The sequence below is a fragment of the Otolemur garnettii genome, unplaced genomic scaffold, assembly GCF_000181295.1.
Source record: "Otolemur garnettii isolate 467f Iridium unplaced genomic scaffold, OtoGar3 scaffold00001, whole genome shotgun sequence".
NCBI lineage: Eukaryota > Metazoa > Chordata > Mammalia > Primates > Galagidae > Otolemur > Otolemur garnettii.
The window spans coordinates 29,021,707-29,048,085 of record NW_003852396.1 but is presented as its reverse complement, the minus strand read 5'-3'; the positions used below and the strand labels follow the sequence as shown (position 1 = coordinate 29,048,085).

Genomic DNA, 26,379 nt, shown 5'->3' with positions numbered 1-26,379 from the left:
GTCCACTGCGGCAGGACACCTTGGGCCTGGGTGGCTACTATGTTTGCCGTTGTGGCCAGGGTACCAGAAGTCCCACATACCCCAAACCACGCAGAAAATTATAGAGCCCAGCTCAGCTGGGCATGGAGTTAGTTCCCTCACAGATCCCAGAATCTCACCAGGCTCTATGGGCACAGAGACAAACAGGCCTGGGCCTGGCTCTTGGGAAGCCCCCAATCAGCTGTGGAGAGTTGGTAAAACTATGTTAAGCTGCTCACAAAAATATAGTGTGAAATGTAAACAAGAAGTGTGCTACATGCTGTGGAATCACCAATAAAGCAGGTGAGGGAAGATGAGAAGAGGAAGTGAGAGCTTCTGGGAAAGGGCATTTGAGCTGGGTTTTGAAGGATGACTATGAGTTCTTGGTGGTGGGAGGAGTGATATTCCTTTTATTCAGTAAACTGTTCAGGCCTGGGTTGGTTCTGGTGCCTCAGCCCCTCCCAGTTGCTGGATGTTCAGACTAACACATCATCAGGGCTGTGACAGCGGAAAGCACAGCTAGGGGAGGGGCATACCCAGAGGGTGTCAGGAAAGACCTCTTTAAGGAGGGAACATCTAAACCAGCTGTCTGAACCAGTTGTTGAACTAGCTGTCAAAGGCTGAGTAGGCACTCCACAGACAGAAGTGGGGAGTACAGTGCAGCCTGGGCCAGCTTCGAGTGTGGCTCTGCGCCCTGTGGCTGGCGCAGAGGATGCGTGTCCTGTGTGTGAAAGCTGAGAAAACAAGAGCTCTCTCATAGCCATCCCCAGACAAGAATGAGAGTAGGCCAGATGAGAGACCTCATGTGTGGGAGGAATCAGGGAGGCTTTTTAGAAGAGGTGGGGATGGAGCCTGGAGGAATTTAAAGAACAGAGAGAGTGGAATTGCTCCTGGTGGGAGGCTTGGTGTACTAAGCATGGCTATAAAGCAAGAGTGAGTTTAATTAAATCTGGGGGTTGGGGCCGGGGGCTGTGGCTCATGCCTGTAATCCTAGCTCTCTGGGAGGCCGAGGCGGGTGGATAGCTTGAGCTCAAGGGTTCAAGACCAGCCTGAGCAAAAAATGAGACCCCGTCTCTACTAAAAATGAAAGAAACTGAGGCAAGAGGATTGCTTGAGCCTGAGTTTGAGGTTGCTGTGAGCTATGATGCCACAGTACTCTACCCAGGGCAAAAGCTTGAGACTCTGTCTCAAAAAAAAATTAAAAAATAAAATAAATGGGTGTGTGGAGGGGTGTTGCCAGAGCTTTAAAGGCTAGGAAGAGCCCCAGACCACTTTTTTTTTCACCCACCTCTTCAAATGCAGCTCTTTCACCTTGGGGTATCCTCAGTGCCTGGGGTACCTCCACAGGGCCTCCAAGTGATGGGAAACAGCCCTGCGACATTGCTTCATTCTAAAAGTCAGCAGCTTGAGGCTACTAGGAGGCTGCTACATGGAGGTCCCATGGCTGGAAGGCTGCTAACAAGTCTCATGACACAGTCCCTGCTGTGTCCCTCCCCTGACCTCTCAGGTCCATCATTCTGACCCATGGGTGCCCAGAAGGCTGCTTTGAAGCCATCTTATATGGATGCATCTTAAAAGAGATCTGGGCCTTAAAATGCCTTGGAACAGTATCTTTATTGAAGGTCTCTGGAGGAGGCAGCAAATGGGAACTGCAATTCCTCATCCTCTCTGCCCTTTTTTCTCACCCCCATCCACCTCCTTACTTCACCCCCACTCCTTATTCCCTCCTTCCAGATCTGTTTTCCTCATGGAGAACAATCTAGCTTGCCTTCAGTTGCTGGTGAGACACACAGACCCTGTGAGTAAAAGATCTAGTCACGGCAGACCCTTCCTTTTCAGAAGGTAGAGGGGTGGGAAAGGCAGGGAACAGAGAAGGGAGGGGATGGATTTAAAATATTACATAATATTTTTCTTTTAGTCCTGCCTAGTTCCCAAGGCTGCTGGACAGTAGGGTCATCCAGAGAAGGGCTTTGAAAAAGTAAACTCCATAGTAGTATCAGAGGTATGTTTGCAGCTGGCTTAGGAAGTGCAGAAACCAGGCCCAACCCACCTTGGGAATCCATTCAAGGTGTTGGTGCTGGAAAGACTGACCATTGGACAGAAAGAACTTTGACTCTTTTGTCCACAGTGAGATTAGATGTGTGGGACTGTTAGGAGACGATGAAATGCCATTCGAAGCAGGACAGATAGCACCTACCTGGCACCTAATCCTCAGCGCAATGATTTCCAACTGGTATGCCACAGCACACTGGTGTGCTGTGACAGAATCTTAAGTGTGCTACAAAAATTTTTAAAGATTAATTAAATTATTTTCAAAAGAAGTTCAAATCACAGTAAGCATATTCCTTTTTTTCTTTTTCTTTTTTAATTGACATAACTTAAGTGTGCGATGGAAGTTTAACTATGAAATCCAAGTAGGTTCACATCTGCTGTAAGGCAAAAAAGGTTGAAAAACACTGCCCTAGTCTAAGACAGTGTCCCTGATTGCCTGGGATAAGGCTACTGGGGAGAGAGAAGCAGGAGACAGAGGGCCTTAGCTGAGGGCAGAAGGGCTGTAAGGGAGGCTGCGACTTTGACTAAGCACTTTCACTCCTCTGAGACTGTTTCCTTACTTATAAAATAGTGATAGTACTATCAGCCCTCCTTAAGCCACCAGGAATAATGAGAATAGAAAAGTTAGAGAAAAAATTTCATAAAGTACTAAAAATACTACAACCCAATAGAAGAATGGGTAAGAGGTACCAACAGGCACTTCATATTGAACAAAACATAGATGATCAGAAAATATAGAAGAGATATTCGATCCTAGCTTGACAATGTCTCCTAACGTTTAACACTTGCATGCTCTGGGCTGGAGCACTTCTGTCTATGTGTACCTGGAGTTGTGCATGGAGTCACACATGACACTTAGCAAACAGCTGGAAACACCCAAATGAGCATCAACAAGACAGCAGATCAATACACTGCGCTATATTCGTACACTGGAATATTCCAAGCTGTCAAATTGAACTATACTAACAGACAACAATACAGATGAAACATGGGGAAAAATTCCCCCAAAATTAAACAGAGCAAGATGTCCTTTTTATAAAGTCAAAAAAAACTAATATGAAAATACACAGTTTGGGCTCAGCACCTGTGGCTCAAGAGGCTAAGGCGCCAGCCACATACACCTGAGCTGGCAGATTCAAATCCAGCCCGGGGCCTGCCAAACAACAAAGACGGCTGCAACCAAAAAATAGCTGGGTGTTGTGGCAGGCCCCTATAGTCCCAGCTACTTGGGAGGCAGAGGCAGGAGAATCGCTTGAGCCCAGGAGTTGGAGGTTGCTGTGAGCTGTGATGCCACAGTACTCTGCCCAAGGTGACAGCTTGAAGCTCTGTCTCAAAAAAAAAAAAAAAAGTATTAAATATCACATGTAATTTTTTTTTTTCAGAGATAGTCTCACTTTGTCACCCTCAGTAGAGTGATGAGGCGTCACAGCTCACAGCAACCTCTAGCTTTTGGGCTGAAGCAATTCTCTTGCCTCAGCCTCCCAAGTAGCTCGGACTACAGGTGCCCACCACAATGCTTGGCTATTTTTTGTTGTTGCAGTTTGGCCGGGGTGGGTTCAAACTCACCACCCTCAGTATATGGTGCTGGCACTCTACTCACTAAGTCACAGGCGCCACCCTTCTCCTGTAATTTTTTGAATACTGTACTGAAAGTAAAATACAAAATGGTTGCATGAGTGCTCAAAATATAGTTTCTACTGAATGCTGCTTTCCTGCCATCTTAAAGGTCAAAAAAATCGTAAGTCAAACCATCATAAATTGGGGACCATTTATGTCCAAAGCCCATAATTGGCCATGACTGTAACCATCAAAACCTCTCCATCTTGATTTCTCCAAGGGCTCACATGGCCCTGACCTCATTGGGTCACCATGACTCACTGGATAGAGGGGTTACTGTTTTCATTCCCCTTTCATAGATGAGGACCCTGAACTCCAGAAAAAGGGGTGACCTGCTAAGGGTCACCTGGCATATCTGTGTGTGGGCCCTGCTTCAAAATTCCAGCCTAGGGTTTCTCTCTCTACCCTGGTGTCCCATACTCCCAGCACCCCCAGCCCAAGTTAGGTTTTCTCAGGGCTGAAAACTTTCAGACCCTCTTCTGTTCATGAAAGATAACGTCTTCTCATCCTGGAGCTTTAAAGGATGGGGGTGGGAGGACACACAGAACACTGGAAGTAACCAAGCCACTGTCTGCTTGGGTGAGCTTCCCTTTGGGCAGAGATGCAGCCTCTTGAACAGCCTCTCTCCCCACCAAGGGCATTCCTGAGCCAAAGACCTCAGCCAGTTCACCTCATGGCCAAGCCACAGGACTCTGGGAACCTATGACCTGAGCCTCTTCTCCTCACCATCCTTTTTTCCATCTGTGATATGAGATTAGGATCTCCATCCTAGAAGTAACAGGGAGGCAGAATATGAAAGTATGTGAAGGAGTCTGGAAAAGTATTAATACAAATTTTAGATGGTAGAGGCCATAATTCTGGGGGAAGAGAGTGACTCCTGAGATGAGAGGTCCCCCATGTTCACCCTCTAAAAAAACTTGCCCCCAAAGAGCAGAAAGAAAAGATTAAAGGAGGTAAGAGACTTCAAATGCCAGATTCAGAGAGGGCAAATCTGTAGGAAACCTGACCCATTCCTCACTTTTCAGATGAGGCAGCTGAGGCCCAGGAAGCAGAAGGATTCACCCAAGGTCCTAGAGCAAAGCACAGCAGAGAAACAAGGAAGGAACTCCCTTCCTTGTCCATCAATCACCAATTTCCTAGCAGACAAGGGAGAGATTTCCTCCTTGGCTTCCTGAGGCAAAGCTCAGACAAAGTTGAGGCAAAGGATTCATGGGAGTCCAGTCTCAACTCAAAGATATCCCACAATGCAAGGGGGTGCCCAGAGGGTAGAGACTGAGTGCCCCTTCCTGGAGAGAGATTGGAGGGTTTGTGAGTAGTAAGCCAGATCTGGGATCTTAGCTGAGTCTTCCCTCATTATGTAGTCAGGCAATCACTGAGTGTCTGCCATCCTTCTCTATCCTCATCTCACCTCTCTCATCTGAACCCAGCCTCTCAGCCTAGTCTCACCCAGCTACAGTCTCTTTGTCTGAAAGTGGGATGGCAGTGGGGTTGGCTGGACAAAGCACAGACTGCTGACCTAACCATTTCTTTCCCTGTGGCCTTACTATTGAGGCTTACCAAACCTGAAGAAGGTGAGAGCAGGGCTACAGAGAGCATGGGTCAGACTTGCTCCCAGGGAGGGTAAGCTCCCACCTAAAGAGGAGAAGAAGGCTCAAAGGAGAGAGAATCTCTTTCTTCATCGAGATCTGGGACCAAGAAGGCTGTCTGGAGGATCACAATGTTTGAAGCCCCTAAAATCTGAATTTCAGTCACGGCAAGAGCTGCCATTTCCTGACTTTGACTCTGGTCAAAGTTATTTCTCCTTCATGACCCACCGGGAAGGAGTAGTAATATCCATCTTCAAGGGTGGTTCAAGGATAAAATAAAATATAAATGCCCATACATCATAGGCATTCCAGAAATTTTCATTCATTCATTTAGATGAAGGGTCCTGCATTTAAGTTGCAGAGGCAGGTGGGAGTGAGAAAGGGGATAATGCCCCAATAACCGAGGAGAACAACGTAAGACTTACCAGACTTACTCTCGGCAGAGCAGGTAAGACAGTTGAAGAATTGGATCAGTGCGAAGCAGGAGAAACACCTACGTCTTCCTTGCCTGGGAGGTGGAGCAGCCATAGGTGGGAGTGTAGATTTGGTAGTGGGCAGTCAAGGGCACTCCCGTCGAAGTTTCTTTTGTGTGTGAGGCCTAAGGAGGGACGGTGCTGTCCGCGAAAGTCAGAAAAGACCAAGGAAACTACTGAAATCAAGTTCTCCTACCTCTCCAGTTTTGGGGGGTGAGTGCTGCTTCATCTGTGGGGGGCGCTGTAGAGGGGGTGGTGGTGAGAAAATCAGGCCGGTAGAGGGCGCAAAAGCCGCGTATCAGAGTGCGAAGAAAGCGAGGGGCGGGGCAACAGACGGGGCATCAAGAGTGGCGCTGGCGAGACTGCAGGGGCAGGTGGGAGGCGTGGCAGCAGGAAAAGTAGGAGTGGGGGCGTGGCATGAAGGGTGGTGCTTCTGGAGCAGCGTAGGGCGGTCAGTGCTGGACAGGCTGCAAGTTGAGGAGATCGGCCGGGCGTTTGGGAACATGAGGGGTGGGATTTGGGCGCAGTTACCGCTGAATTGTCCGAAGAGGCTGGACAAAGGGCGTGGCCTGGAGGAAGTAAAGGGTGGGACTAGACCCAGCTAGAGCTCTAGTCAGCTTAAGGTGCCCACAGCTCCCCCTGGCGCCGAGTCCCAACCCTCCCGGGCCAGGAGAAGAGTACCTGTGTGTACCTGTTTCAATGTGTACGAGAGTTTGTGGGTCCAAGGTTGCCATGTTGGAGCCCCTCGAGCAGGAGGAGTTTGCGCGTGAAGGCGGCTGAACCGCAGCCAGTGCACCGCCCCAGTGGCGTATCTACTGAGCTGACCGCTTTCAGAGGTTGCAAGTGTCTGAGCGAATTCCTGGGGAGCAGCTCGGCCCGCTGGGCTCTAGAGAGACTTCTCTGAACGGTCATTTCGGTCTGCAAATCTCAAGCAATCTTGTTTCTTCTTCAGCTCCTCCCTGATTCCCTCCCACCACTGGGTTCCCAGCCTCGCGCGCGCCAGGAGCCCACCCCCTCTTTTGGGCGCGAGGCTCCGCCCCCCGCCCCCTTTCCTCTGCCACAAAGTTTATTTGCAACAAAAGGGAGCGAGGAGCAGGCAGCCAAGGGGGAGGGAGCTGGAGCCGGAGCGGGAGAGCAAGGGGAGGCAGGCAGGCCGCTGGGCGGGCGGGCGAGAGGACGTACAGCCGAGGGGCAAAACGCTGGGCTCCCTCCTGGTGCAGCCGCGATGCCCCTGGTAGCTCCAGCCGAGGCGGGGACTGGGCCTGGGGGTCGGGGCTGAAGCGAGTGGGGCTGTTGGAGATGGAGACGGTGCAGCCAGCTGCTGCAGAAACTTGAGCCGATAAACCTCTGCTCTGGTCTCTGCGCCCTTCTCCCCAAACCCTGCGCGCTGCTTTGAGCGCCTAGCCGCTGCCCTCCCTTAAAACAGGAGCGCGGGGGAAAGGGGGGGGGTTGGCCGCGGTTCCCCGGGGCCAGCCCCCCCAGAGTCAGGGCTGCCACCATGGCGGACGGGGCACCCCGGCCCCCGCTTTATCGCAGCGTCTCGTTCAAGCTGCTGGAGCGCTGGAGCGGCGGTCCCGGGCCGAGGGAAGAGGACACCGACACCCCCGGGTTGCAGCGCCGCGCCTCGCGCCGGCCAAACACGGCGGTCCCAGGCCAGCCCTCTCGGCGCGTGTCCAAGCTGGCGTCGGGGCCCCCGGCCGCCTCCGCGCAGCCGCGCCCGCTCCGCAGCCTCTCGCCGTCGGTGCGCCAGCTCTCTCGGCGCTTCGACGCGCCACGTCTGGAAGAAGACTACGCTGGGGCCCGGGACGGGGGCATCTTCCCCGGGACCGCGGAAGAAGCGGCCGAGAGCGCGGCGCGCGGGGCCTGGCCCAGCGTCACCGAGATGCGCAAGCTGTTCGGAGGCCCTGGTTCCAGGAGGCCCAGCGCTGACTCTGAGGGCCCTGGCACACCCAGCCCCGACGGTGCCGCGTGGGAGCTCCTGGCTCGGGATCCCCGGCAGCCACCGACGCCACCTCCTCGTACATGCTTCCCCCTGGCAGGTCTGCGTTCGGCGCGACCACTGACCGGGCCGGGGACCGAGGGGAGGCGGCGCCGGCAGCAGCAACAGCAGCAGGAGCGGGCGCAGCGTCCGGCGGATGGTTTACATTCTTGGCATAGCTTCTCCCAACCGCAGGCCGGGGCCCGGGCCTCCTGCTCCTCCTCCTCTTCCATCACCTCCTATCCTGTCAGTCGCAGCCGGGCTGCCAGCTCCAGCGAGGAGGAAGAGGAGGGCCCGCCGCAGCCGCCCGGGGCACAGAGTCCGGCCTACCACGGCGGCCACTCCTCGGGCAGTGACGAGGACCAAGACGGTGAGGGCGGCCACCGCTGGGAGGGGAGGCCGGGACTTAGGCCTGGAAGCTCCCTATTGGATCGGGACTGCAGGCCGGACAGTGATGGGTTAAATCTGGGCAGCATGGACTCTGCAAGGGGAGGCAGGAGCCCGGAGCCCCTAACATCTCCAAGAGCCCCTAGAGAGGAAGGACTCCAGGAGTTGGGTCCTCTGCCCTGTGCCCCAGGGCCCCAGGAGGGACTGCTGCCTATGTCTGACACTGTAGGAGGAGCTTTCCGTGTGGCCAAGGTGAGCTTTCCTGCGTACCTGGCCAGCCCCGCAGGCTCCCGGGGTAGCAGCCGTTACTCCAGCACGGAGACCCTCAAGGACGACGACCTGTGGTGTAGTCGGGGTTCTGGAGGCTGGGGTGTGTATCGCTCCCCCAGCTTTGGAACCGGGGAAGGGCTCCTCTTGCGGCCCCAAGCTCGAACCCGCACCAAGGGACTTGCGGGTACCACCAGACCATCCAGGGACGGAGGATTGGAGCTGGGCAAGAACCGACAGCGGAAGTCCCTGTCAAATCCAGATATTGCTTCAGAGACCCTGACACTGCTCAGTTTCCTGCGTTCAGACCTTTCAGAACTGAGAGTCCGAAAGCCTAGTGGGAGTCCAGGGGACCATGGGAGCAGCACCCTCGATGGCAGAGGCTCACCATCAGCACGTGACCCTGTGGGGCAACTTGAGTCCATTCCTGCCCCAGTGCCAGCAGCGGCTGGCACCCGCCCCACACTCAAGGACTTGACGGCCACCCTGCGGCGGGCAAAGTCTTTTACCTGCTCTGAGAAGCCTACGGCCCACCGCCTGCCCCGAGCCAGTGCCCTGAAGTCCAGCTCCTCTGAGCTCCTGCTGGCAGGCCCTGGTGCTGAGGAGGATCCACTGCCCCTCATTGTCCAGGATCAGTATGTGCAGGAGGCACGTCAGGTTTTTGAGAAGATCCAGCGTATGGGTGCCCAGCAGGATGATGGAAGTGATGTGCCCCCTGGAAGCTCTGACTGGGCAGGGGACATGACCCAAGGGCAGCGGTCTCAGGAGGAGCTGTCTGGCCCTGAGTCCAGCCTGACAGATGAGGGCATTGGGGCAGACCATGAGCCCCCTGTCACAGCCTTTTGTGGCCTGCATACCACAGGAGTGTGGCGACCCCTTTCCTCATCTTCAGCCCAGACAAACCACCATGGCCCTGGGACTGAGGACAGTCTGGGTGGGTGGCCATTGGTGTCCTCTGAGACCCCTCCCACACCTGGTGCCCTCCGTCGTCGAAGAAAAGTCCCGCCTTCAGGTCCTGGTGGGACTGAACTGAACAATGGGGAGGCAGGAGAGGCCTACAGGTCCCTAAGTGACCCAATTCCACAGCGCCATTGGGCTGCCACCTCTGAAGGGCCCTCTGGGTTCTCCATGGACAGCAACCTACTCGGCTCACTGAGTCCCAAGACGGGGCTCCCAGTGTCCCCAGCTGTGGATGAGGGCTTGACCAGTGGCCACAGTGACTGGTCTGTTGGCAGTGAAGAGAGCAAGGGATATCAAGAGGTTATTCAGAGCATTGTTCAGGGGCCTGGTGCCTTGGGGTGTGTGGTAGATGACAGAGTTGCTGGCAAAGCCCCCAAGAAGAAATCTCTGAGTGACCCTAGTCGCCGTGGAGAGCTGGCTGGGCCTGGATTTGAGGGCCCTGGAGGGGAGCCCATTCGAGAAGTCGAGCCTATGCTGCCCCCATCCAGCAGTGAGCCCATCCTTGCAGAGCAGCGGGCAGAGCCAGAAGAGCCCAGTCCTGCTAGGGGCCGAGCAAAGTCTGAGAGGGCCCTACCCGAGGCCCTGCCTACCTCTTCCACTGCCCACCAGGACTTTCACCTTGACCCGAAGCTAGCTAACATCTTGTCCCCGAGGCTCACCCGCCGAGGCTCCAAGAAGCGCCCAGCTCGAAGCAGTCACCAGGAAGTTCGGAGAGAGGAGAGCAATCAGGACCAGACTGGCTGCCTGTCTACGGCCCGGCCCTCCTCCAAACACGTTCGCCATGCCAGTGTGCCTGCCACCTTCATGCCTATTGTGGTACCTGAACCGCCGACTTCCGTCGGCCCCCCAGTGGCTGTGCCGGAGCCCATGGGCTTCCCTGCCAGAGCCCATCCCATGTTGCTGGCACCATCGCTTGAGGATGTCACCAAGCAGTACATGCTGACCCTCCACTCAGGCGATGTCCCTGCCCCAGCGCCTGTGGACATGCCCTGCTTGAATCTGGTTGCACCACCCTCTGCAGAGGCCAAGCCCCCTGAAGCAGCCCGGCTTCCAGGGGAGGCTACCCCAGCCAGCAAAGGCTGTAGCAAGCCACAGGTGGTGAGTCTTTTGTGGGGGCCTTCCGGATGGTGTCAGATGTGGGCCATAGGCACTGACTTCCATAGAGTCTTTTGCAATGTATTTATTGGGCAAGTGGCCAGGTCTCAGGGGTGCTTCTCTGGTCCTGGAAGTGCAAAGGCAATTTTAAGGGTGTTAATCACATAAGGCTCCTGTCTACCCAGGCACTGTAGAGGCTTCAGGCTTTGTCAAGGGTGCTTGTCTGCTTTAGGTATGCTTAGTGATAATTACAAAGGATTCTTATCTTGTCATTTAGATGTTTCTCAGGGACTGGTTTTCCAGAGATTCTTATATGGTTCTCTGTTGGAGGTATGAGGGTGATTGCACCCAGCACAGGCTCAGTCCTTTCTCTGAGCCTTGCTGCTCTGTTGGCCAGACCCCTTGTAGGATATTTGGCTCAGGAGCCCACAGTTGACATGAGTTTACCCTTCCTCATATAGCTTTTCTATGACAGCTCCGAACGTAGATCTGTTGCTGATCCTGAGAGAACTGGAGAGGTGCAAGGTATTACTTTATGGAGTAGCAGAGGGGAGTCAGGATTCTAATCCCAGCTCTGTCCCTGCTGTGTGACATTGACATTTCTCTGTGATTTAACTTCCTCAAATCAGAAAAGGGACTGTAGACTATGTTTCCATCCAGCTGGTCCAGCAGATTTGGGGAGTCTGCAGGTTTGAGTTGGGGCACTCTTGGGGCCTGAGATCTGCCATAGTCTCTTCATATCGGGCAGCATCTAGATGGGGACTCCTAGGGGAGGATGAAGGCAGCAAGTGGGCTGCAGAGGCTAAGCAGCCAGGGGCCTTTAGAAAGGTCCAGAGTGGTTCTGGCCCCCACAGGCCAGGCTGCCTCTATGGGTTGAGGAGTGTGTATGTCCTGGTCCCCCGTCCTGCCTTTTTGCATCTTCTACCCACCCCACCCCCTCCCTGGAGACTCTCAGATGCTCTCTCCTTTCTGTCAGACCCTGGGGTCTCACTCTCCCCAAACCTCTACTTCTCCCTTCTGGCTTTAGCCATCCCTAGAGTTTGGGCTGTGGGTTCAGATGGGTTGTAGGCAGCATATGCCCTGGCATCTGGATTAGAAGATAGATTCTAGGCTCTGCGTTCTAGACCAAGTTCAGAGGAGTTATTTCTACTGCGGCCTGCACTCCCACTGTGTTTCCTGACTGGTAAGTCTGGAAACCCTAAACCCTGGACTAATTTGGTCACTCCAGTTCCCAGCACTCTCAGGACCCCTCTGAACTTGCCTTTCTCTTTGTTTTTCTCTCCTTGTCTCTAGTTCCCCCTGGTCCTGGCTCTGGTGTGTCTCCTGGAGAATGTCAGCAGGCAGGGAGTGGGGAGAGGGGGAATTTGGGACCTGTCCTTTCTTCTGAGACCCTATTACAGCAGCTCAGGTGCTCCTAAACTCCAGTGCCAATTCTGTCTTTGGAAGGTGGGAAAGAAGACGGGGAGAACAGGGGTAGCTGCTGCCAGTGATCTTCTCCTTAACTTCCTTTCCCATATAATTATCTCCTCTGGGAGCCTTGAAGGCTTAATTGGGGGAGAGGGCAGGGGTGAACTGTGGGACTCTGAGACTGAGAGTGGGAGGGAATGCTCCTAAGTGGAGGCATTGAGACCCAGAGAGGAGGTGGGAGTTTTTACAGAACTGGCTCCTGCCTTGCTTCCCTTCACTTTCTCCCTACCCCAGGAGGCTCTGAGGTGAGACAGATCTGCCTCTTGAATGCAGGCTTTCTCTGGCCTCCAGGTCTTTGCCTGCTCCAGTCCTGCCTCTTTTCCAGGCCCAGCTTGATGTCCCTCATACTCCTTAAGGGACAGAATTGGTAAGTCTATAATTAAAAGAGTAGGATTTGAGCCATGGCTGCAGATCCCTATGGCCTAGGAACCATCAAATCCCTGCTCTGTGCCTTACTTTCCCATTCCGTAAAATGGAGTAATGGTCTGTGCCTGGCAGGCTCTTCTACAGTGAGTGGAATGAGCATTTCCTCTCTGGGGCAGAAGAAAGGACAAACAGCCCCCACTGCTCCAGCTACTTGTCAGTGACCAGGCTCAGCCCCTGATCCCTGCCCCACTCCTGATTTCTGAGCACAGGGCTTGGGTGCTTGGAGGTCTCAGTATAACTTGGTAAGTTTTAATAGATAAGTTTTTCATTTCTTAATTTTCTACCCCCTCATAAAGCCTAGAAGTTCTCCCATTTGCTAGCCTGAATCCCTCCTGCTGTCCCTGTCCTCTGGATCCAAAAAAGGGGGAGCAGCTGTCCAATCCCTCCTGCTGGTCTCTGTTGAGGAAACAATATTCCCTTCTTTCAGGCCTGGGACTCTAGTCATGCGCCCTGTGCCATGGATGGAGATGTCATGGTAGGGGCTATGAGAGGAGCTGTCACTCTTTGCTTATGGGGCATAAACCACTGTGAACCCAGGCAGGGGCTAACAGGAGAGGCCCTGTTAACTGAGGGGGCCCTGACCCAACCCAGGAGTGTGGGAAATCACTCACACTTAGCGCTTTTCCAGCTCAGAACCCATATTCACTCTGTGTGGTGTTGCCCCACTATTGGGAAGTGGGAGGCCTGGCCTGGCTTAGTCTCTGAACTCTCTCTGACACCTGGACAGGGTCCTCTTTGACCTTCACTTTTCTTGTCTGTACACTGGGAGCTTAGACCACCTGGTCTTTGAGGCTCTTTAGGAAAGACAGCCTGCAGGGTGGTCAAGGGAAATGAAGGGAGTCAGGAGGGAGGGAGTCAGTATATCTGGAGAGGGAGGAGGGCAGCTGTCTGCAGTAGCTATAAGAGCCTAGGAGTGCAGGGACTAAGGAACAGCTCAGAGGTCATTTGCTGCATGAACATGTGCTTGCCTGTATGCTTGGAATTGAGGAGGGAGAACTGTCTGGGCCTCATGCCCCTTGTTACTTCCACTTAGGCCCACAATAGCCTGGCTGATCAGCAATTTTTCCCGTACTCTGTCCCTTAAAGTACAGAGTCTCACCAGCCTGAGCAAGAGCAAGACCCCAGCTCTACTAAAAACAGAAAAATTAGCCAGACATTGTGGTGGGCACATTTTAGTCCCAGCCAGTCCAGGGGCTGAGGCAGGAGGATCACATGAGCTCAGGAGTTTGAAGTTGCATTGAGCTAGGCTGAGGCCATAGCACTGTGGCCTATGTAACACAGCAAGAGTGTATCTCAAAAAAAAAAAAGTATAGTCTTGTAGTCCAACCTCCTGCGGTCAGGTACCTGGTACCCCTTAGATGCATGTGACAACTGTATCCCAGATACAGGAAATGATTTGTCTCTCAGGATGAAGTATGGATGAACTCACAAAATTTAGCCTGTCAGAATAGCAATGACGATGGTAAATATTTATGAATTCTTACTATATGCCAGACACTATTTCATTCTTCAAATGTAAAAGCCCTGGGTATCTTTCACAGTGTGGGCTTATATTCACAGACCCTGACTCCTAGCATATCTGTGTCTTAGAGGTGAAGGGCCCAAGAGATCCCCGTTTCTCAGTGGGACTGGCCTGTTACCTGAGTAGGGATGACAAGTCAGGGGACACTTTGGTTGTCACTGGCATACTTTCAATATCATGAGCACTTCATAGTGGTTATTTAATTTACCAGAGCCTTGGGGTTGGGCTAAGGAAAACTTTGAGACCCAGAGAAGGAGAATGCTGGGTCTAAGGTCACACAGCAAGGCTGGGCAGAGCCAGGCCTAAGCACCAGGACCCTGGCCTCATTGCTGCCCCCCCGACCCAGCAGAAATGCCCCCATGGTTTGCCTGGCCAGCTCCCTGCCTTGCTGATGAAGGCCAGCAGTTTTTCCAGTCACCCTTCTTCTGTCTCCCCTTGGCAGGGAACTCACAGGGGTAGGGGTTCTCTCCTTCCCCTGCTTTGCTCTTTGATGTGATTTTTCCATGGAAACTGGTTCTAGGGGGAAGGGAAGAGGTGATTAGGACACTTGGAATTCTGAGTAGTACCAAATATCTATAATTAAATGTCTTGTCACCCAGCAGGAGGAGGGTGGGATGGGGGAGGACAGGCAGAGGGCTGTCTTGTTCCTCTGTTTATCCCCCTCCCAACTCCTTCCCAAGGGCCCTGGGCTGCTGGGGGCAATGCTGTCCAGGAATGAGTCCATCCAGAGAGGAATAGATTGGAGGATGGACTAGAGTTGAGTCTGACATTTTCCAGCCCCACATTTCCTAGACCAGCTGCATTTGGGAGGCGGAGAGGCTGCTGCTAATTCTGTCCCCAGCCCCCTCTTCCGTGTAGGGACTTGCACCCCCTGCGGCCCTCCCTCCCATCTGTGATCTTTCAGGCTACACATGCTGCCCCACGTAGGGTGGAGGCACCCCCAGGCTGCCTGAGAGCAGAGACGCTCAGAGAATTTAGAATCCAGAAGTGGACTGGAAGGGGTTCAGGATGTTATGGGACTGGCCTGGGAGCTGGCAGGAGGGGATTCCTGGAAGAGGCTCTGCTTGAGCTTGACCTTGAACACCAGAAGAAAGGGAGGGCTCTAGGAGGAGGACCCACCATGAGCAGAGGCTAGCAGATGAGCAAGAACTTGGCAGTGTGTATTTGTTTCAGGGACTTGGGTGGCCCTTGGTAGGGTGATGCATTCATCCATTTAACAAACACTTAACTGAGCACCTAGAGATGTCAGGCACTCTTTTAGGCCTGGGGATGTGGCAGCAAATATAACAAAGGCCTGCCCTTGTGGAGCTTCCAGACTAGTGAGAACTGTCTATAAATGGAGACTTTATGTGTCAGGGAACAGTAGGGGCTGGAAGAAAAATAAAGCAGGATAAGGGAATAGAGAATGACAAGGTGGGGATACTATTTTAGATCGAAAGGGCTAGGTCTGTCAAAGGAGATGTTTGAACAGAGACCTGAAGAAAGTGAGGGAGCAAGTGCACTGGCTGTCTGAGGGGAAGAGGACTCTGGGCAGAGAGGAAGAGCAAGTGCAAAGGCCGTGAGGTGTTCAAGAAACAGTCAAGAGGATTGTATGGATAGAGCAGAGAAGCAGGAGCTCAGAGCTCAGAGAAGTGAAGGAGGGCAGAGGTGGGTTAAGGCGAGGAAGATCTTATAAGCCAATAGGAGGATTTCAGCATTTACTTGTAGTGCGATGGGACAGGCACTTAGAACAGTGACCTGATTGGCTGCTCCATGGGGATAGACTGCAGAGGATCAGGGTGGAAGCAGTGAGACTTGTCAGGAGGCTACTAGAATAATCAGAGCAGAGATGTTGGTGGCTTGGGCTAGAGCAGAGGTGGTGGGGTGGTGGGTTTCTGCAGCAACCTAAAAATTTTGCAAAGGCCTGGACCCCAGCATTGCAATGTGAACGCAGAGCTACGACCATTCATGTGGCTGGGTGATATGAGAGGGATCACTTAGGGTAGAGAGAGGGAGATCAACAAAGCTCCCAAAGTGAACCAGGACTGTGAACTGTACTGGCCACCCCCTGAAGACCTATGTTGGCTTGAATCAAAAACTAGGAGAGTGGCACTACCATGTGGCCCCAGTGGGGCAGCTGATAGCCATATCCCACTGGGCCCCAGTGAGGAAGGTGACAGTGCCCTGTCCTATTGCAGCTACCATGACACCCATCCAGCTCCAGCTTGTGTGTCTCCTAGGATAGGGAGCTCATCCCCTCACCCCCTAAGGCAGCTCCTATCCCATCTGATCCTCCAGCTAGATGGGTATTACCACGGCTCTAATATTCAAATAAAGAAGCCAGCCCAGAGCCTGCAGAGGTTTGCCCAAGGCCCCATAGCTCAAGCATGGGATTTGGCCCCAGGTATCCTGACTTCCAGGCCATACATTGGCCCCACAGAGTTCCCACTGCAAGTTGGCAGGGATGGCAATGGCAGGGCGGGGGGAAGGGGGAGCCCATGTTTCTCAGAAAGGCTGGAAGCCCTGGTGTACTTATTGGGACATGTGCCCAGGCAGCCTGGCGCCTTGTTGGCAGGCCCTGAAATGGGGGCCCCAGGTCCCTTGGGAAGCAGAAGCCTATTGAAGCTGATGCCCTCCCCCATGGGAGTTGATGGCTCATGTCCTTCCCTGCCCCACACCTCTCAGCCCCCAGAGCCTCTGGAGCATTCCAGGGCTGGACAGAGGCAGAGCAAAACTGTCCTGTTGTTGGAGTCTGAGCAATGAATGAGTGAGCACCAACTCACGACATGCAGGGGCCTGGGGCCCCAACCAGGGTATCCTAGCCCACAGAGGTGCTTCCAAGACCCCGACCTCCAGTAGCTGAGGGGTTCACCAGGCATAGCCTGGTATAGCACATAGAGGGCAGCACCATAGGCAGGAGAAGAAGGAGAGAAGGCAGGGATCTAGAGAGAGGGCTGGAGTCACATCCTGCCAGGCTGTCCCAGCCAAGGGCAGAGCTAGGACCATAGGGACACTTGGAAAGGAGCTCCCTGTCCCCATTGCTGGGAGCTCCATGTTGGGGATGGGTGACTTGGTGCTATCTGACTTGAGAGGCTAAGGGACTTCCAGAGAGGAGGCATGTAGAGGGTAAGGGGCACTGTTCCTTTCCCCTCCAAGCTGGCTACGGGACCCTGGGCAAACATTTACTTCCTCCCTGGAATCTGACAAGTAGGAGCACTATCCCCTCACTCTACAAAGGATTATTGTTGAGGTTAAATGAAATGAAACCAAGAGGGCTCAGCATACAGTAAGTGTTCAATAAATGTTAGCTTCTCCCCTCATGACTGAGATGCTAAGATTTTATGGTTCTAAGATTCTCAGCTGCTCAGCCCCTCCTTGTAGCCATTGAAGCAGAGGACAAAGAAAGCTCTAGACAAGAAGGCAGGCTGGGGTCCTGGCTGCACTTAGGCAGAGCCAGTGGCTCAGCAGACTGGGCCTTTAGAGGTGGGAAAGGAGGAGAGGAATCACGGTGGGAGGGTGAACTGAGTTCCCACTATCTTTCTCCTTTTTCCAGCTTTCCCTCTACTTTTATTACCACCAGCCCCCACCTGGGACACGTCTGGGATAGCTCGGTCCACAGTAGCAAAAGCCCTTTCTGGGTTGAAGCCCCAGACCCCCTGGAACTGGCCTAGGAGGTGAGACTTGGTTCCTCTGCTTTTCGTTCTGGTCCTGGAGCTCCTTCATGTCGGGAGTCTGAGCCTCCTGTATGTCTGGTGGGCTTTGGGGTCAGGCTAATAAAGTCTTGATTCTGACTCTTGACTCCTCCACTCTGAGCCTTTGTTTCCTGCTTTATAAAATGGGAACACTGAAGAGTTAATGTGAGGCCAAAGAGGTAATGTTTGTGTAACCCTTGACCCAGGACCCTGGGTCTCACCAGGAGTGAGACCTCAGTGATACAGACAACCAAGAAAGATGGCGTTGCCAGGACTTGTATTGGGGGGAAGGGTCCTTTCCCATCTTTCTAACCCTTCCCTTCCACATCTGCTTCTGTCCCCTTGTACGTTTTCTAACTTAAATAAGAGAAGGGTATGAGTGCAGAAGAACCAGATCCCCAGAATCTCTCAGAATTGTGGCCACTTATTGTGTGCTTATTGTTACCAGAGTATAGAATCCCATGGTTTCAAGATGAAGGATTCTAAGTTTTTTCCAAGAGTCCAGACCTCTTAGCTTGATTTTGTTCATTATTCTGAGTGTTACTTCTTGGTTCTGATGGCCTTTAGTCCTAAGATAGCGGGGCCAGGGAGAGGTGAGGCAGGTCATGGGCCAGCTGGCGGGCAGTGGGGGCACTGTTATGGGGAGAGGGGACCAGGCTCAGGGAGCAAATGCAAGGTTGGTGTCTGTTTCCTGTTTATTGGTTCCCAGGGGTGAGCAGGCCCTGCTCCCTCTAGTCACTGTGGAACAGGAGGGAGGGAGGCCCGGGTTCCTGGCTGCCAGCCAGCCCACAGCCAGGCCTCCTGGGACTGCTGAGACCCCACTCCCCCACCCCCTGGACAAACATTCAGTCCTTTCCCAGGACAGGGCACTGGAGGTTAAGAAGCAGATGTGGAAGGGAAAGGGTGGAAAGATGGGAAAGGACCCCTCCCCCCAATAAAAGTCCTGGCAACGCCATCTTTCTTGGCTGGCTGTATCACTGAGGTCTCACTCCTGGTTTCTTGCCATCCCCCTGAATCTCGCCATCTCCCTGGAGTGGGGCCTGGTGGTGAGACAGCCAGCTTCTTGGCAGACCAGAAGGGCAGAAAGAGGAAGAAGAAGAGGGGCAGGGCCTTGTATGCCAGGATGGTCCCCCTATAAAAACCCTTAGAAGCCAAGCCATGTCTTCGAACCTTCCCTTACTCCGGCATTATTCAGATGAGGAAAATGACATCTAGTGAGGGGGGTCTTACCCAAAACCACACAGTAGTAAACCAGATCCAGAAATCTTCCCGACATACCTTACATTGCCCCAGCCCCACACTGGAACTACTGGGTACAAAGAGCCACTGAGCGGTCTTAAGAGTAGGGTACATGGTTCATGTCATTTAGGGAATTGGTCTGGGCCAGGGCAGGAAAGACTAACCCCTATATGTGTCTGAGGCTAAGAAAGCAGGGAGGTCCCAGTTTGACCAGAGGAGAAAGGGAGAAGCTGTGTGTCCAGGAGCCAGACTGAAGGCCTTGAGTGCCGAGTTAAATGGCCTGGGCAGTGGGGAGCCATGGAAGAGGAGGGACTGGGGAAGAGCATTGCCAGCTTTGCACATTAAAATTTCTTAGTGCAAAAAAAAAAATCTCAGTGCAGGGAGGGGAGAAGCCTAAGCTTAAGGGTGTATAGAATGTAGATGGTGAGAGGAGGACTGACTAACAATTAGGAGATATAATCTGAAGGTTTAAATTTAAGTTCAAGGGCCCTAACAGAAACTGGGGTGGGGGAGCAGGACCCACTTCTCTTATTTAAGTTAGAAAATGTACAGTGGGGCTGGATGCAGTATCTCTCTACTTCTGAATAGACCTGTCCTTTGCATTCTGCAAGGGCGAGAGGCTCTATGCCAGCTCAGGTTGCTGCCTGTGCCCGGTGTGCCTTCTGTCTGACCTCAGTCCCCAGCTCTGGGGCAAGTGGAGGCTGCTGGGAGCAGCAGAGCTCCAGGCCACACCTCCAGTCCAGCCCTCTGGAGGAAGCATGGCTAGAGAGCAAGCCTATTTATTTTGCTGGCACTGACCCAAGACAAATCACTCTGCCTCAGTTTCCCTTCTGTGAAGTAGGAGTCCTATACGTGGCATAGCCCAGTAGAGTTCCAGAATACACAGGCTCTCAGGAGCTGGGGGTTGAGGGACTACTAGGTAGACAGGTAGGCAGCCTTGCTAGCAGTGTTCATGGGGATCATGGGGGGGTCCTGTAGTGAGAGACAAATGACCTTTGTGATATTTGCACAGAGCCCTGAGACCAGCACTGCTTGATTGGCCCTGCAATGTCTGAGACCTTCCTGGAGAAAAGCAGGGCAGGGGCTGTTGGGAGAAGAGTAACTCAGACTGGGTTCTTGAACCCTGTTTCTCCCACCAGATACCTAAGTACCCTTCTAGTTCCTTGCTGCTCCTGGACCTCCTCTCCCTCCTGGCTGGACCAGCCGCTTCCAGGCTTCTCCCCAAGGCCAGCGGGGGCGTTGCCTGGGGCGGGTGAGGAATTTCAGAGGAAATGGCTAAATTCAGCCCCAGCTAAATATAGTCCTGGGCCTGGCCCCAAGACTGGAGGAGGAGGAGAGGGCTGGGCAGGGCGCTAATCCTGCCACCCGCTCCTCATCACCTGGGCCCAGGGCCTGGGCAGGGGAGTGCCTCGCTGCCCTCCTGGGGATCTGGTTCTTCTGCACTCATACCAGGCTTCTCTCTTTGGGGCCTCCTTGCCTTTTTCCCTCCTCCCTCCTCTGTCCTTCACCCTGCTCTCCTACCTGGGCCTTGTTCCTTCTGTCTATCTACTCTGACCTTCTGTATCTCCTTGCCTCCTCCAGCAGAGCCAGAGGCCCCTGGCCAGGAACTAGCCTTTGGCCTGTGTCCCCCTCAGCTTCCCAGCCCAGGTGTGAGGAACTGCCCCACCCCTGGAAACACAACCATGGCAACTTCTCTCTGCTTAGTGGGGAATAGACCTCAAAGGCCCTGGGTATACAGATGTAGGTGGGAGCCCCCAAAGCCCCTATATTCTCCCTGTGACCCAGTGTTTAGTTCTGGTCAGGTGGCCCCACCCATGCCAAGCCCTCCTATTTCTGGCACATGGTAGAGCCTCAATATATGTTTATTAAGTAAATAACATGGGGGAGGCAGGAGGACAGCTGAGCCCTGCCCTGGGGGAGTTCCCAGGCTACTCTAAGCTCCCCTTACCACCCATGCCCAGCACTGTGTTGGCTCTGCCTTGGGCACCAGGCAGGTGGAAGATGGGCAGAGGGTAGTGTCCTGCATCAGTACAAATCAGGGTTTAGGGGAGGAAGCAGACACTGAGGCCCAGAGAGGGGGAGGTGCCAGCTCAGAGCACAGAGCCCAGAAAGAGAGCGGTGGTATTTGAACCCAGGCTGGCCTCACTCCAGAAATGGGGGAGTAAATCTTTCCTAATGCAAGAAATTAGAGAAGCTGATAAGAAGTCTTCAGAGGTCTGGTCCATAAGGCACAGGTCAAGGGGCAGAGAGTCATAAGTAATGGAAGCAAAGGTCTTCCTGTGGGCCAGGTGCTGATCTGAACACTTTGCCTGTACTAACTCAGTCCTCACAGCAACCCTGCATTATAGATGGGGACCCTGAGGCACCCTGTGAGGCAACGCGCCCACTGAGGAAGACTAGTAAGTGGCAGGGCTGGAGTTCAGGTTGTTCAGGCCCAGACAAGCTGGCTCCAGAACCTGTGGAGTTGCTTAGGCTCCAGGCGTTCAGGAGCACCTGGCTGGGGGCAGTGCCAACACCAAGGTGGGCACAGCAGGAGAGGGTGGTTCCTGCTTTGGACATCATGACCTCATTGGATTTGCAGTCCATGGTCCCACCCCCAGGAACTAGCATGTAGTAGTTGCTCTGTGACTATGAGCTGAATGGCTACATTGCATGGGGAGATGAGAGGTGATGGACAGGCAGAAGGAATGAGTGTTTCCTCCCTTCATGTGCCCAGGGACCCTTCTCTTGGTGCTGGAGAGCAGCTAAGGTGAGTGCTAGGCTTTCTGCTGTCTAGCAGAGAGAGCTCAACCCTGCAGTTGGGAAGGGGCTGAGATGGGCTGTGGGCAGGGGAGGGGGGGCAGGCTGGCCAGTCCTGCCTGCAGTATCTGGAAGGCAGATCTCTTGGGCCATGGCCGGCGTGACTCAAATGGAGACAAAAAAACCTTCCATATTTGGACAAAGAGCCCAGGCCCAGACCTACAGCCGGCCCAGGCTGACTCCCCCACCCCCAGCCTCCTGCCTTGTCTCCCTCTAGGCCCATGGCCCTGAGCTCTGTCCCATCAATTTAACTCTTCAGTGTCAGGCAGCACTGTGGCCCCCTCCCCTCAGTCACTAGGCCACCCTCTGTGTGGCCAGGCCTGGGCTGTGGGAGCTAGGGAAGAAAGATCCAGGATTGGGCCCTGTGCTCAGGATAGAGATGCAGAGAGGAACCCCAGCAGAGCTTGCAGGCTGGAGCGGGGGACACACAGAAACCAACAATCCCATACTGTGGGATACGTTGACTGCAGACCCCCACCCATCCCAACGTGGGCAAAGGCAGAGGTGCACCCCACAGGCATATACACAGAAGTGTCCTTGTGTATGCACACACGCTCCTTTTTAGTTCCCAGCAGATTTCTATACCTACAAAGACATCTGTGCAGGTATCAGGAGTACAGACCCAGCCTGAGAACTCCTCAGACCTTCCCAGGAGCAAGCTTTGATGACAGCAAAGTTGGAGTAGATCCGGACAGCCAGATGTCAACAAATAACATAATTAGGCTTTATCCATCATGAGAAATGCAAACAGAGCAATTTGTCCCTGCACTGAAACCCTGAGTGTTTGGCAAGGGGCTAGGCAGCAGATACTAGCTAGAACTAGGTGAGTGGGGTGAGGACCTCAGCCTACTTCCTGCCTGGGAGCAGACCTCTTGTGAGGCCCAGCCAATTGACGGAGAACAGGGCGCACGCTGTCATTGGAATGAGTGAGCATTGACTGCTCCGAACTTTTCTAATTAACCCTGGGTAATTAACTCTGGAATATGGTCTGGTCCTGGGGAATTGAGGGTAATTCACAATTCCACTGTGTCTGATGCTGCCTGCATGTGAGCTATAGGATGGAGAAAGGGTTCTTGCCCCAGGGAACCCTATCTGAGAACTGGAGGTTAGAGGAGGCCAACAAGGGTGAGGGAAGGGGTGGCTAACTTGAGGCAATGGCTGGAGTCTTGAAGGACCAGTGGGGGCTTAACAGGCAGAAATGGGCCTGAGCCCTTCAGGCAGAGAGAACTGCAAAGAGATCTATGCTGGACAAGCCCTAGTGCATCTGGGGTACCATAAAAACTCCCTGGTCTGGAGAGGTTAGTTGTGCCCTGGGGAGTCATAAAGGCCAGGCCTAACAATCTGGGTTTGATCCCAGGGCAATAATTTCCAAGCTTTCAAAAATAGTGGAACCCTGGGTGGCGCCTGTGGCTCACAAGGGTAGGGCGCTGGCTCCATATGCCAGAGGTGGCGGATTCAAACCCAGCCCTGGCCAAAAATAAATAAATAAATAAAAATAGTGGAACCCTTTAGAGCAATGGTTCTCTCTTTTTTTTTTTTTTTTTTTTTTGAGACAGAACCTCAAGCTGTCCCCCTGGGTAGAGTGCCGTGGCATTACAGCTCACAGCAACCTCCAACTCCTGGGCTCAAGCGAGTCTCCTGCCTCTGCCTCCCAAGTAGCTGGGACCACAGGCGCCCGCCACAACGCCTGGCTATTTTTTGGTTGCAGCCGTCATTGTTGTTTGGCGGGTCCGGGCTGGGGATTCGAACCCGCCACCTTAGGTGTATCTGGCTGGCGCCTTAGCCGGTTGAGCTATAGGCACCGAGCCAGAGCAATGGTTCTCAACCTTCTTAATGCCATGGCCCTTTAATACAGTTCCAAAGGGGTCATGACCCACAGGTTGAGAACTGCTGCTTTAGAGGAATATAAAATAGGCCAACCTCATTGACTGAAGTGAAGGTGGGGGCATGTTTGCCCCCATGTGCTTCCATGGAGTGCACAGGACTCAGTCAGAAAACCCTTCTTTTGGGCAGAGGAAAACCTGATGAGGGGCTTAGAGCAAAACAGACCTCTTCCTTCAATATCTCTACAGGCTCGGACATCAACCAGCCAGGTTTCCTGGACAGGGATGAATTCTGCTGGGGGTTGTGTCTCCAGAGGGAGTTGGGCTGATGGAGTTAATCTTTCCACCCAAATCAGGGCTTCAGTGAGCAGGCGATACCCACACACATGGCCTCTGCACCTGCGCTGGGCCCGCATGAAAAGGAAGACATCATTTTGAAGTGGTGGTGAGATTCCCACCTGCCCATGGCTGCCCCCTAGAGATGTATAGGCCCTTTGAAGGAGGTAGGAGCTGGCGCCTAGCCTTTCTCCTGTCTTGGCCCAGCTCAGCTACACTGGGAACAGAAAGTGACGCCTTCTTTAGGGACCCTGAAGTCCTCCTGACGTCTCTAAGGTGAGGTGACTTGTTAGAAGCAGAAAGGACTTCCCCAGAGTTTAGAGTGAGTAAAAGGAAGAGTGTGAACAGGTGTTTTCAGGAAAAAGCCTGAGCTCTGAGGCTGGGAGATCCAAGGCTCTTCAAGACCTGGGCTTTGCCCATCTTAGGCACCAGCTCTCCTGCCCCACCATATCACCTTAGGTTCCTACTTCTTTGGCCACCAAAACCATAGCATGAGTAGGAAATTGCCAAACATAAAAAGAGAAGGGTCTCTTCACCTGGCAGAGAGATCAAGATATGCGAAGGGCTGGGACCATAAGAAAATGTGATAGGTTGGAGGAACCACTATGGCTGGAACATGATGCAGCCAGAGCATGATATAGGTGGGGAAATTTGATGCTCCTGGGCCCGCAAGGGCAGGTCACTGAAAGTGTTTGGGGTTATCCCAAGTGCTTGGACTTGATCCTACATCCAGCTGGGTTGGTGTAATGGTTAGAACAGACTGGACCAGTTGGTTTTAGTGCAAATCCTGCTTTTCCAGTTCAGTGCCATTAGCACAGTGGTTACGGCACCAGCCACATACACTGAGGCTGGTGGGTTTGAACCCAGCCTGGGCCAGCTAAAACAACAATGACAATTGCAATAAAAAATAGCTGGGTGGGCTTGGCGCCTGTGGCTCAAGTGGCTAAGGTGCCAGCCACATACACCTAAGGTGGTGGGTTCGAATCCAGCCCGGACCCGCCAAACAACGACAGCTGCAACCAAAAAATAGCTGGGCGTTGTGGTGGGTGCCTGTGGTCCCAGCTACTTGGGAGGCAGAGGCAGGAGACTTGCTTGAGTCCAGGAGCTGGAGGTTGCTGTGAACTGTGATGCCAGGGCACTCTACCCAGGGGGACAGCTTGAGGCTCTGTCTCCAAAAAAAAAATAAATAAATAGCCAGGCATTGCATAGGGTGCCTGTAGTCCCAGCTACATGGGAGGCTGAGGCAAGAGAATTGCTTAAGCCCAAGAGTTTGAGGTTGCTGTGAGCTGTGATGCTGCAGCACTCTACCGAGGGTGACATACTGAGACTCTGTCTCAAAAGAAAAGGATATTCTGCTTTTCCTTTTAGCTGTGTGAGTACTTAATCCCTCTGGGGCTCAGTTTATGCACCTATAAAGTGGGGATGATGACAACCCCACCTGTTATAGGATGGTTGTGAAGATTTAATGCAATAATGTCTGTGATGGTTGAGTTGGACTACAGATCACTGGGGAATCAGTGGGAAACCATAAACCAAGTTAGAAGGGGAAGGAGGATGGTGGCCAGGTCTGGCTGAGGAAGGGCCCCAAGGATGTAGAGAAGTGGATGGGCCCATGAGAATAGCCTAGAGAGTCATCTTTGGTAGGGCAATGAGCTGAGTTCCCTAAAGGAAGCTGGGAGTCCCCCACCCAGGCAGCTGTCCATAGGAGAGGAGCTGAGATGTGCAGAGGAAAGATACACTCTGTGTTCTTGGGCTCTACTGGATTTTCACTAGCAGGAATCCCCATCCTGCTGTCAAGCTGCCTGTGACCTGCTCTGGATCAGCTCCATGCTCCTGCCTATAGAGATGGAGGCCCAGAGAGGGGCAGGATTGCCAGGGTCACCCAGTGACTTCTGACCTCAGGGCCTTCATCCAAGCCAGAGACTCATTTCTAAGCTCTGGCTGAGTCAAAGCCCAGCCTTGAGGCCGCTCAAACTAAGGTGGGGGTGGCAGCTTTGGCTTGAAGGAGGAATTCTGCAATTCTCTGCAGGAAGGACTGAAGTGCCAAGCCCCTCTCTGAATGGAAGGAGAGCAGGGAGGCTTTCCTGAAGGAATACCACATGTGAGACTGGAACTGTCCAAGAGGAACAAATGCAGCAATGGCAGAGAGAAAACAAAGACAAAGACTCTAAAGTCAGGGCCCTAGAGAGAGCAGCACCCCCATTCTTCCATGTAGTCTTCATTTCTCAGGAGTTGCCTTAGGATCTGGTTCCGTGTGTAGGCTAGGAACACAGGTCAGTGCCCAGTCTATAAGGAGGTAGACACAGAGACAGGAACACCAGGCTTATGTCACCAGGGACAGTGATCAGGGCTAGGATGGAGATGCCCTAAGGCTAGGAGACCCCAGAGGGTCCCACAGGAGGGAGAAGGAAGATGAGAGATCCAAAGGCTGTTCAGAGCTGAGACATGAGGATTGTGGGCAGCAATGGCCAGATTGCAAGGTGGATTTTTTAAAATTCAATCTATATATTTAATATTTTGAATAGATAATATATTCAACTAGTTAAGAAAAATTAAAAAGAAAAAAGGGGCTCGGTGCCTGTGGCTCAAGTGGCTAAGGTGCCAGCCACATACACCTAAGGTGGCGGGTTCAAATCCAGCCTGGGCACACCAAAACAACAATG

General features: G+C 53.2%; 1 protein-coding gene and 1 pseudogene across 1 annotated transcript in view; one reads left to right on the top strand and one right to left on the bottom strand.

Moving 5' to 3' along the window:
* Positions 1–5,696: 5,696 nt before the first annotated feature.
* LOC105886736 lies at positions 5,697–7,246 on the bottom strand (annotated as a pseudogene).
* ARHGEF17 (Rho guanine nucleotide exchange factor 17) overlaps positions 7,057–26,379 on the top strand; it is a 57,240-nt gene continuing 37,917 nt past the window's right edge. The window contains exon 1 of the mRNA XM_003780917.2: positions 7,057–10,436. Within this exon, the coding sequence (XP_003780965.1) occupies positions 7,245–10,436 (3,192 nt within the window). The 5' untranslated portion in view covers positions 7,057–7,244. The remainder of the gene's footprint in view (positions 10,437–26,379) is intronic.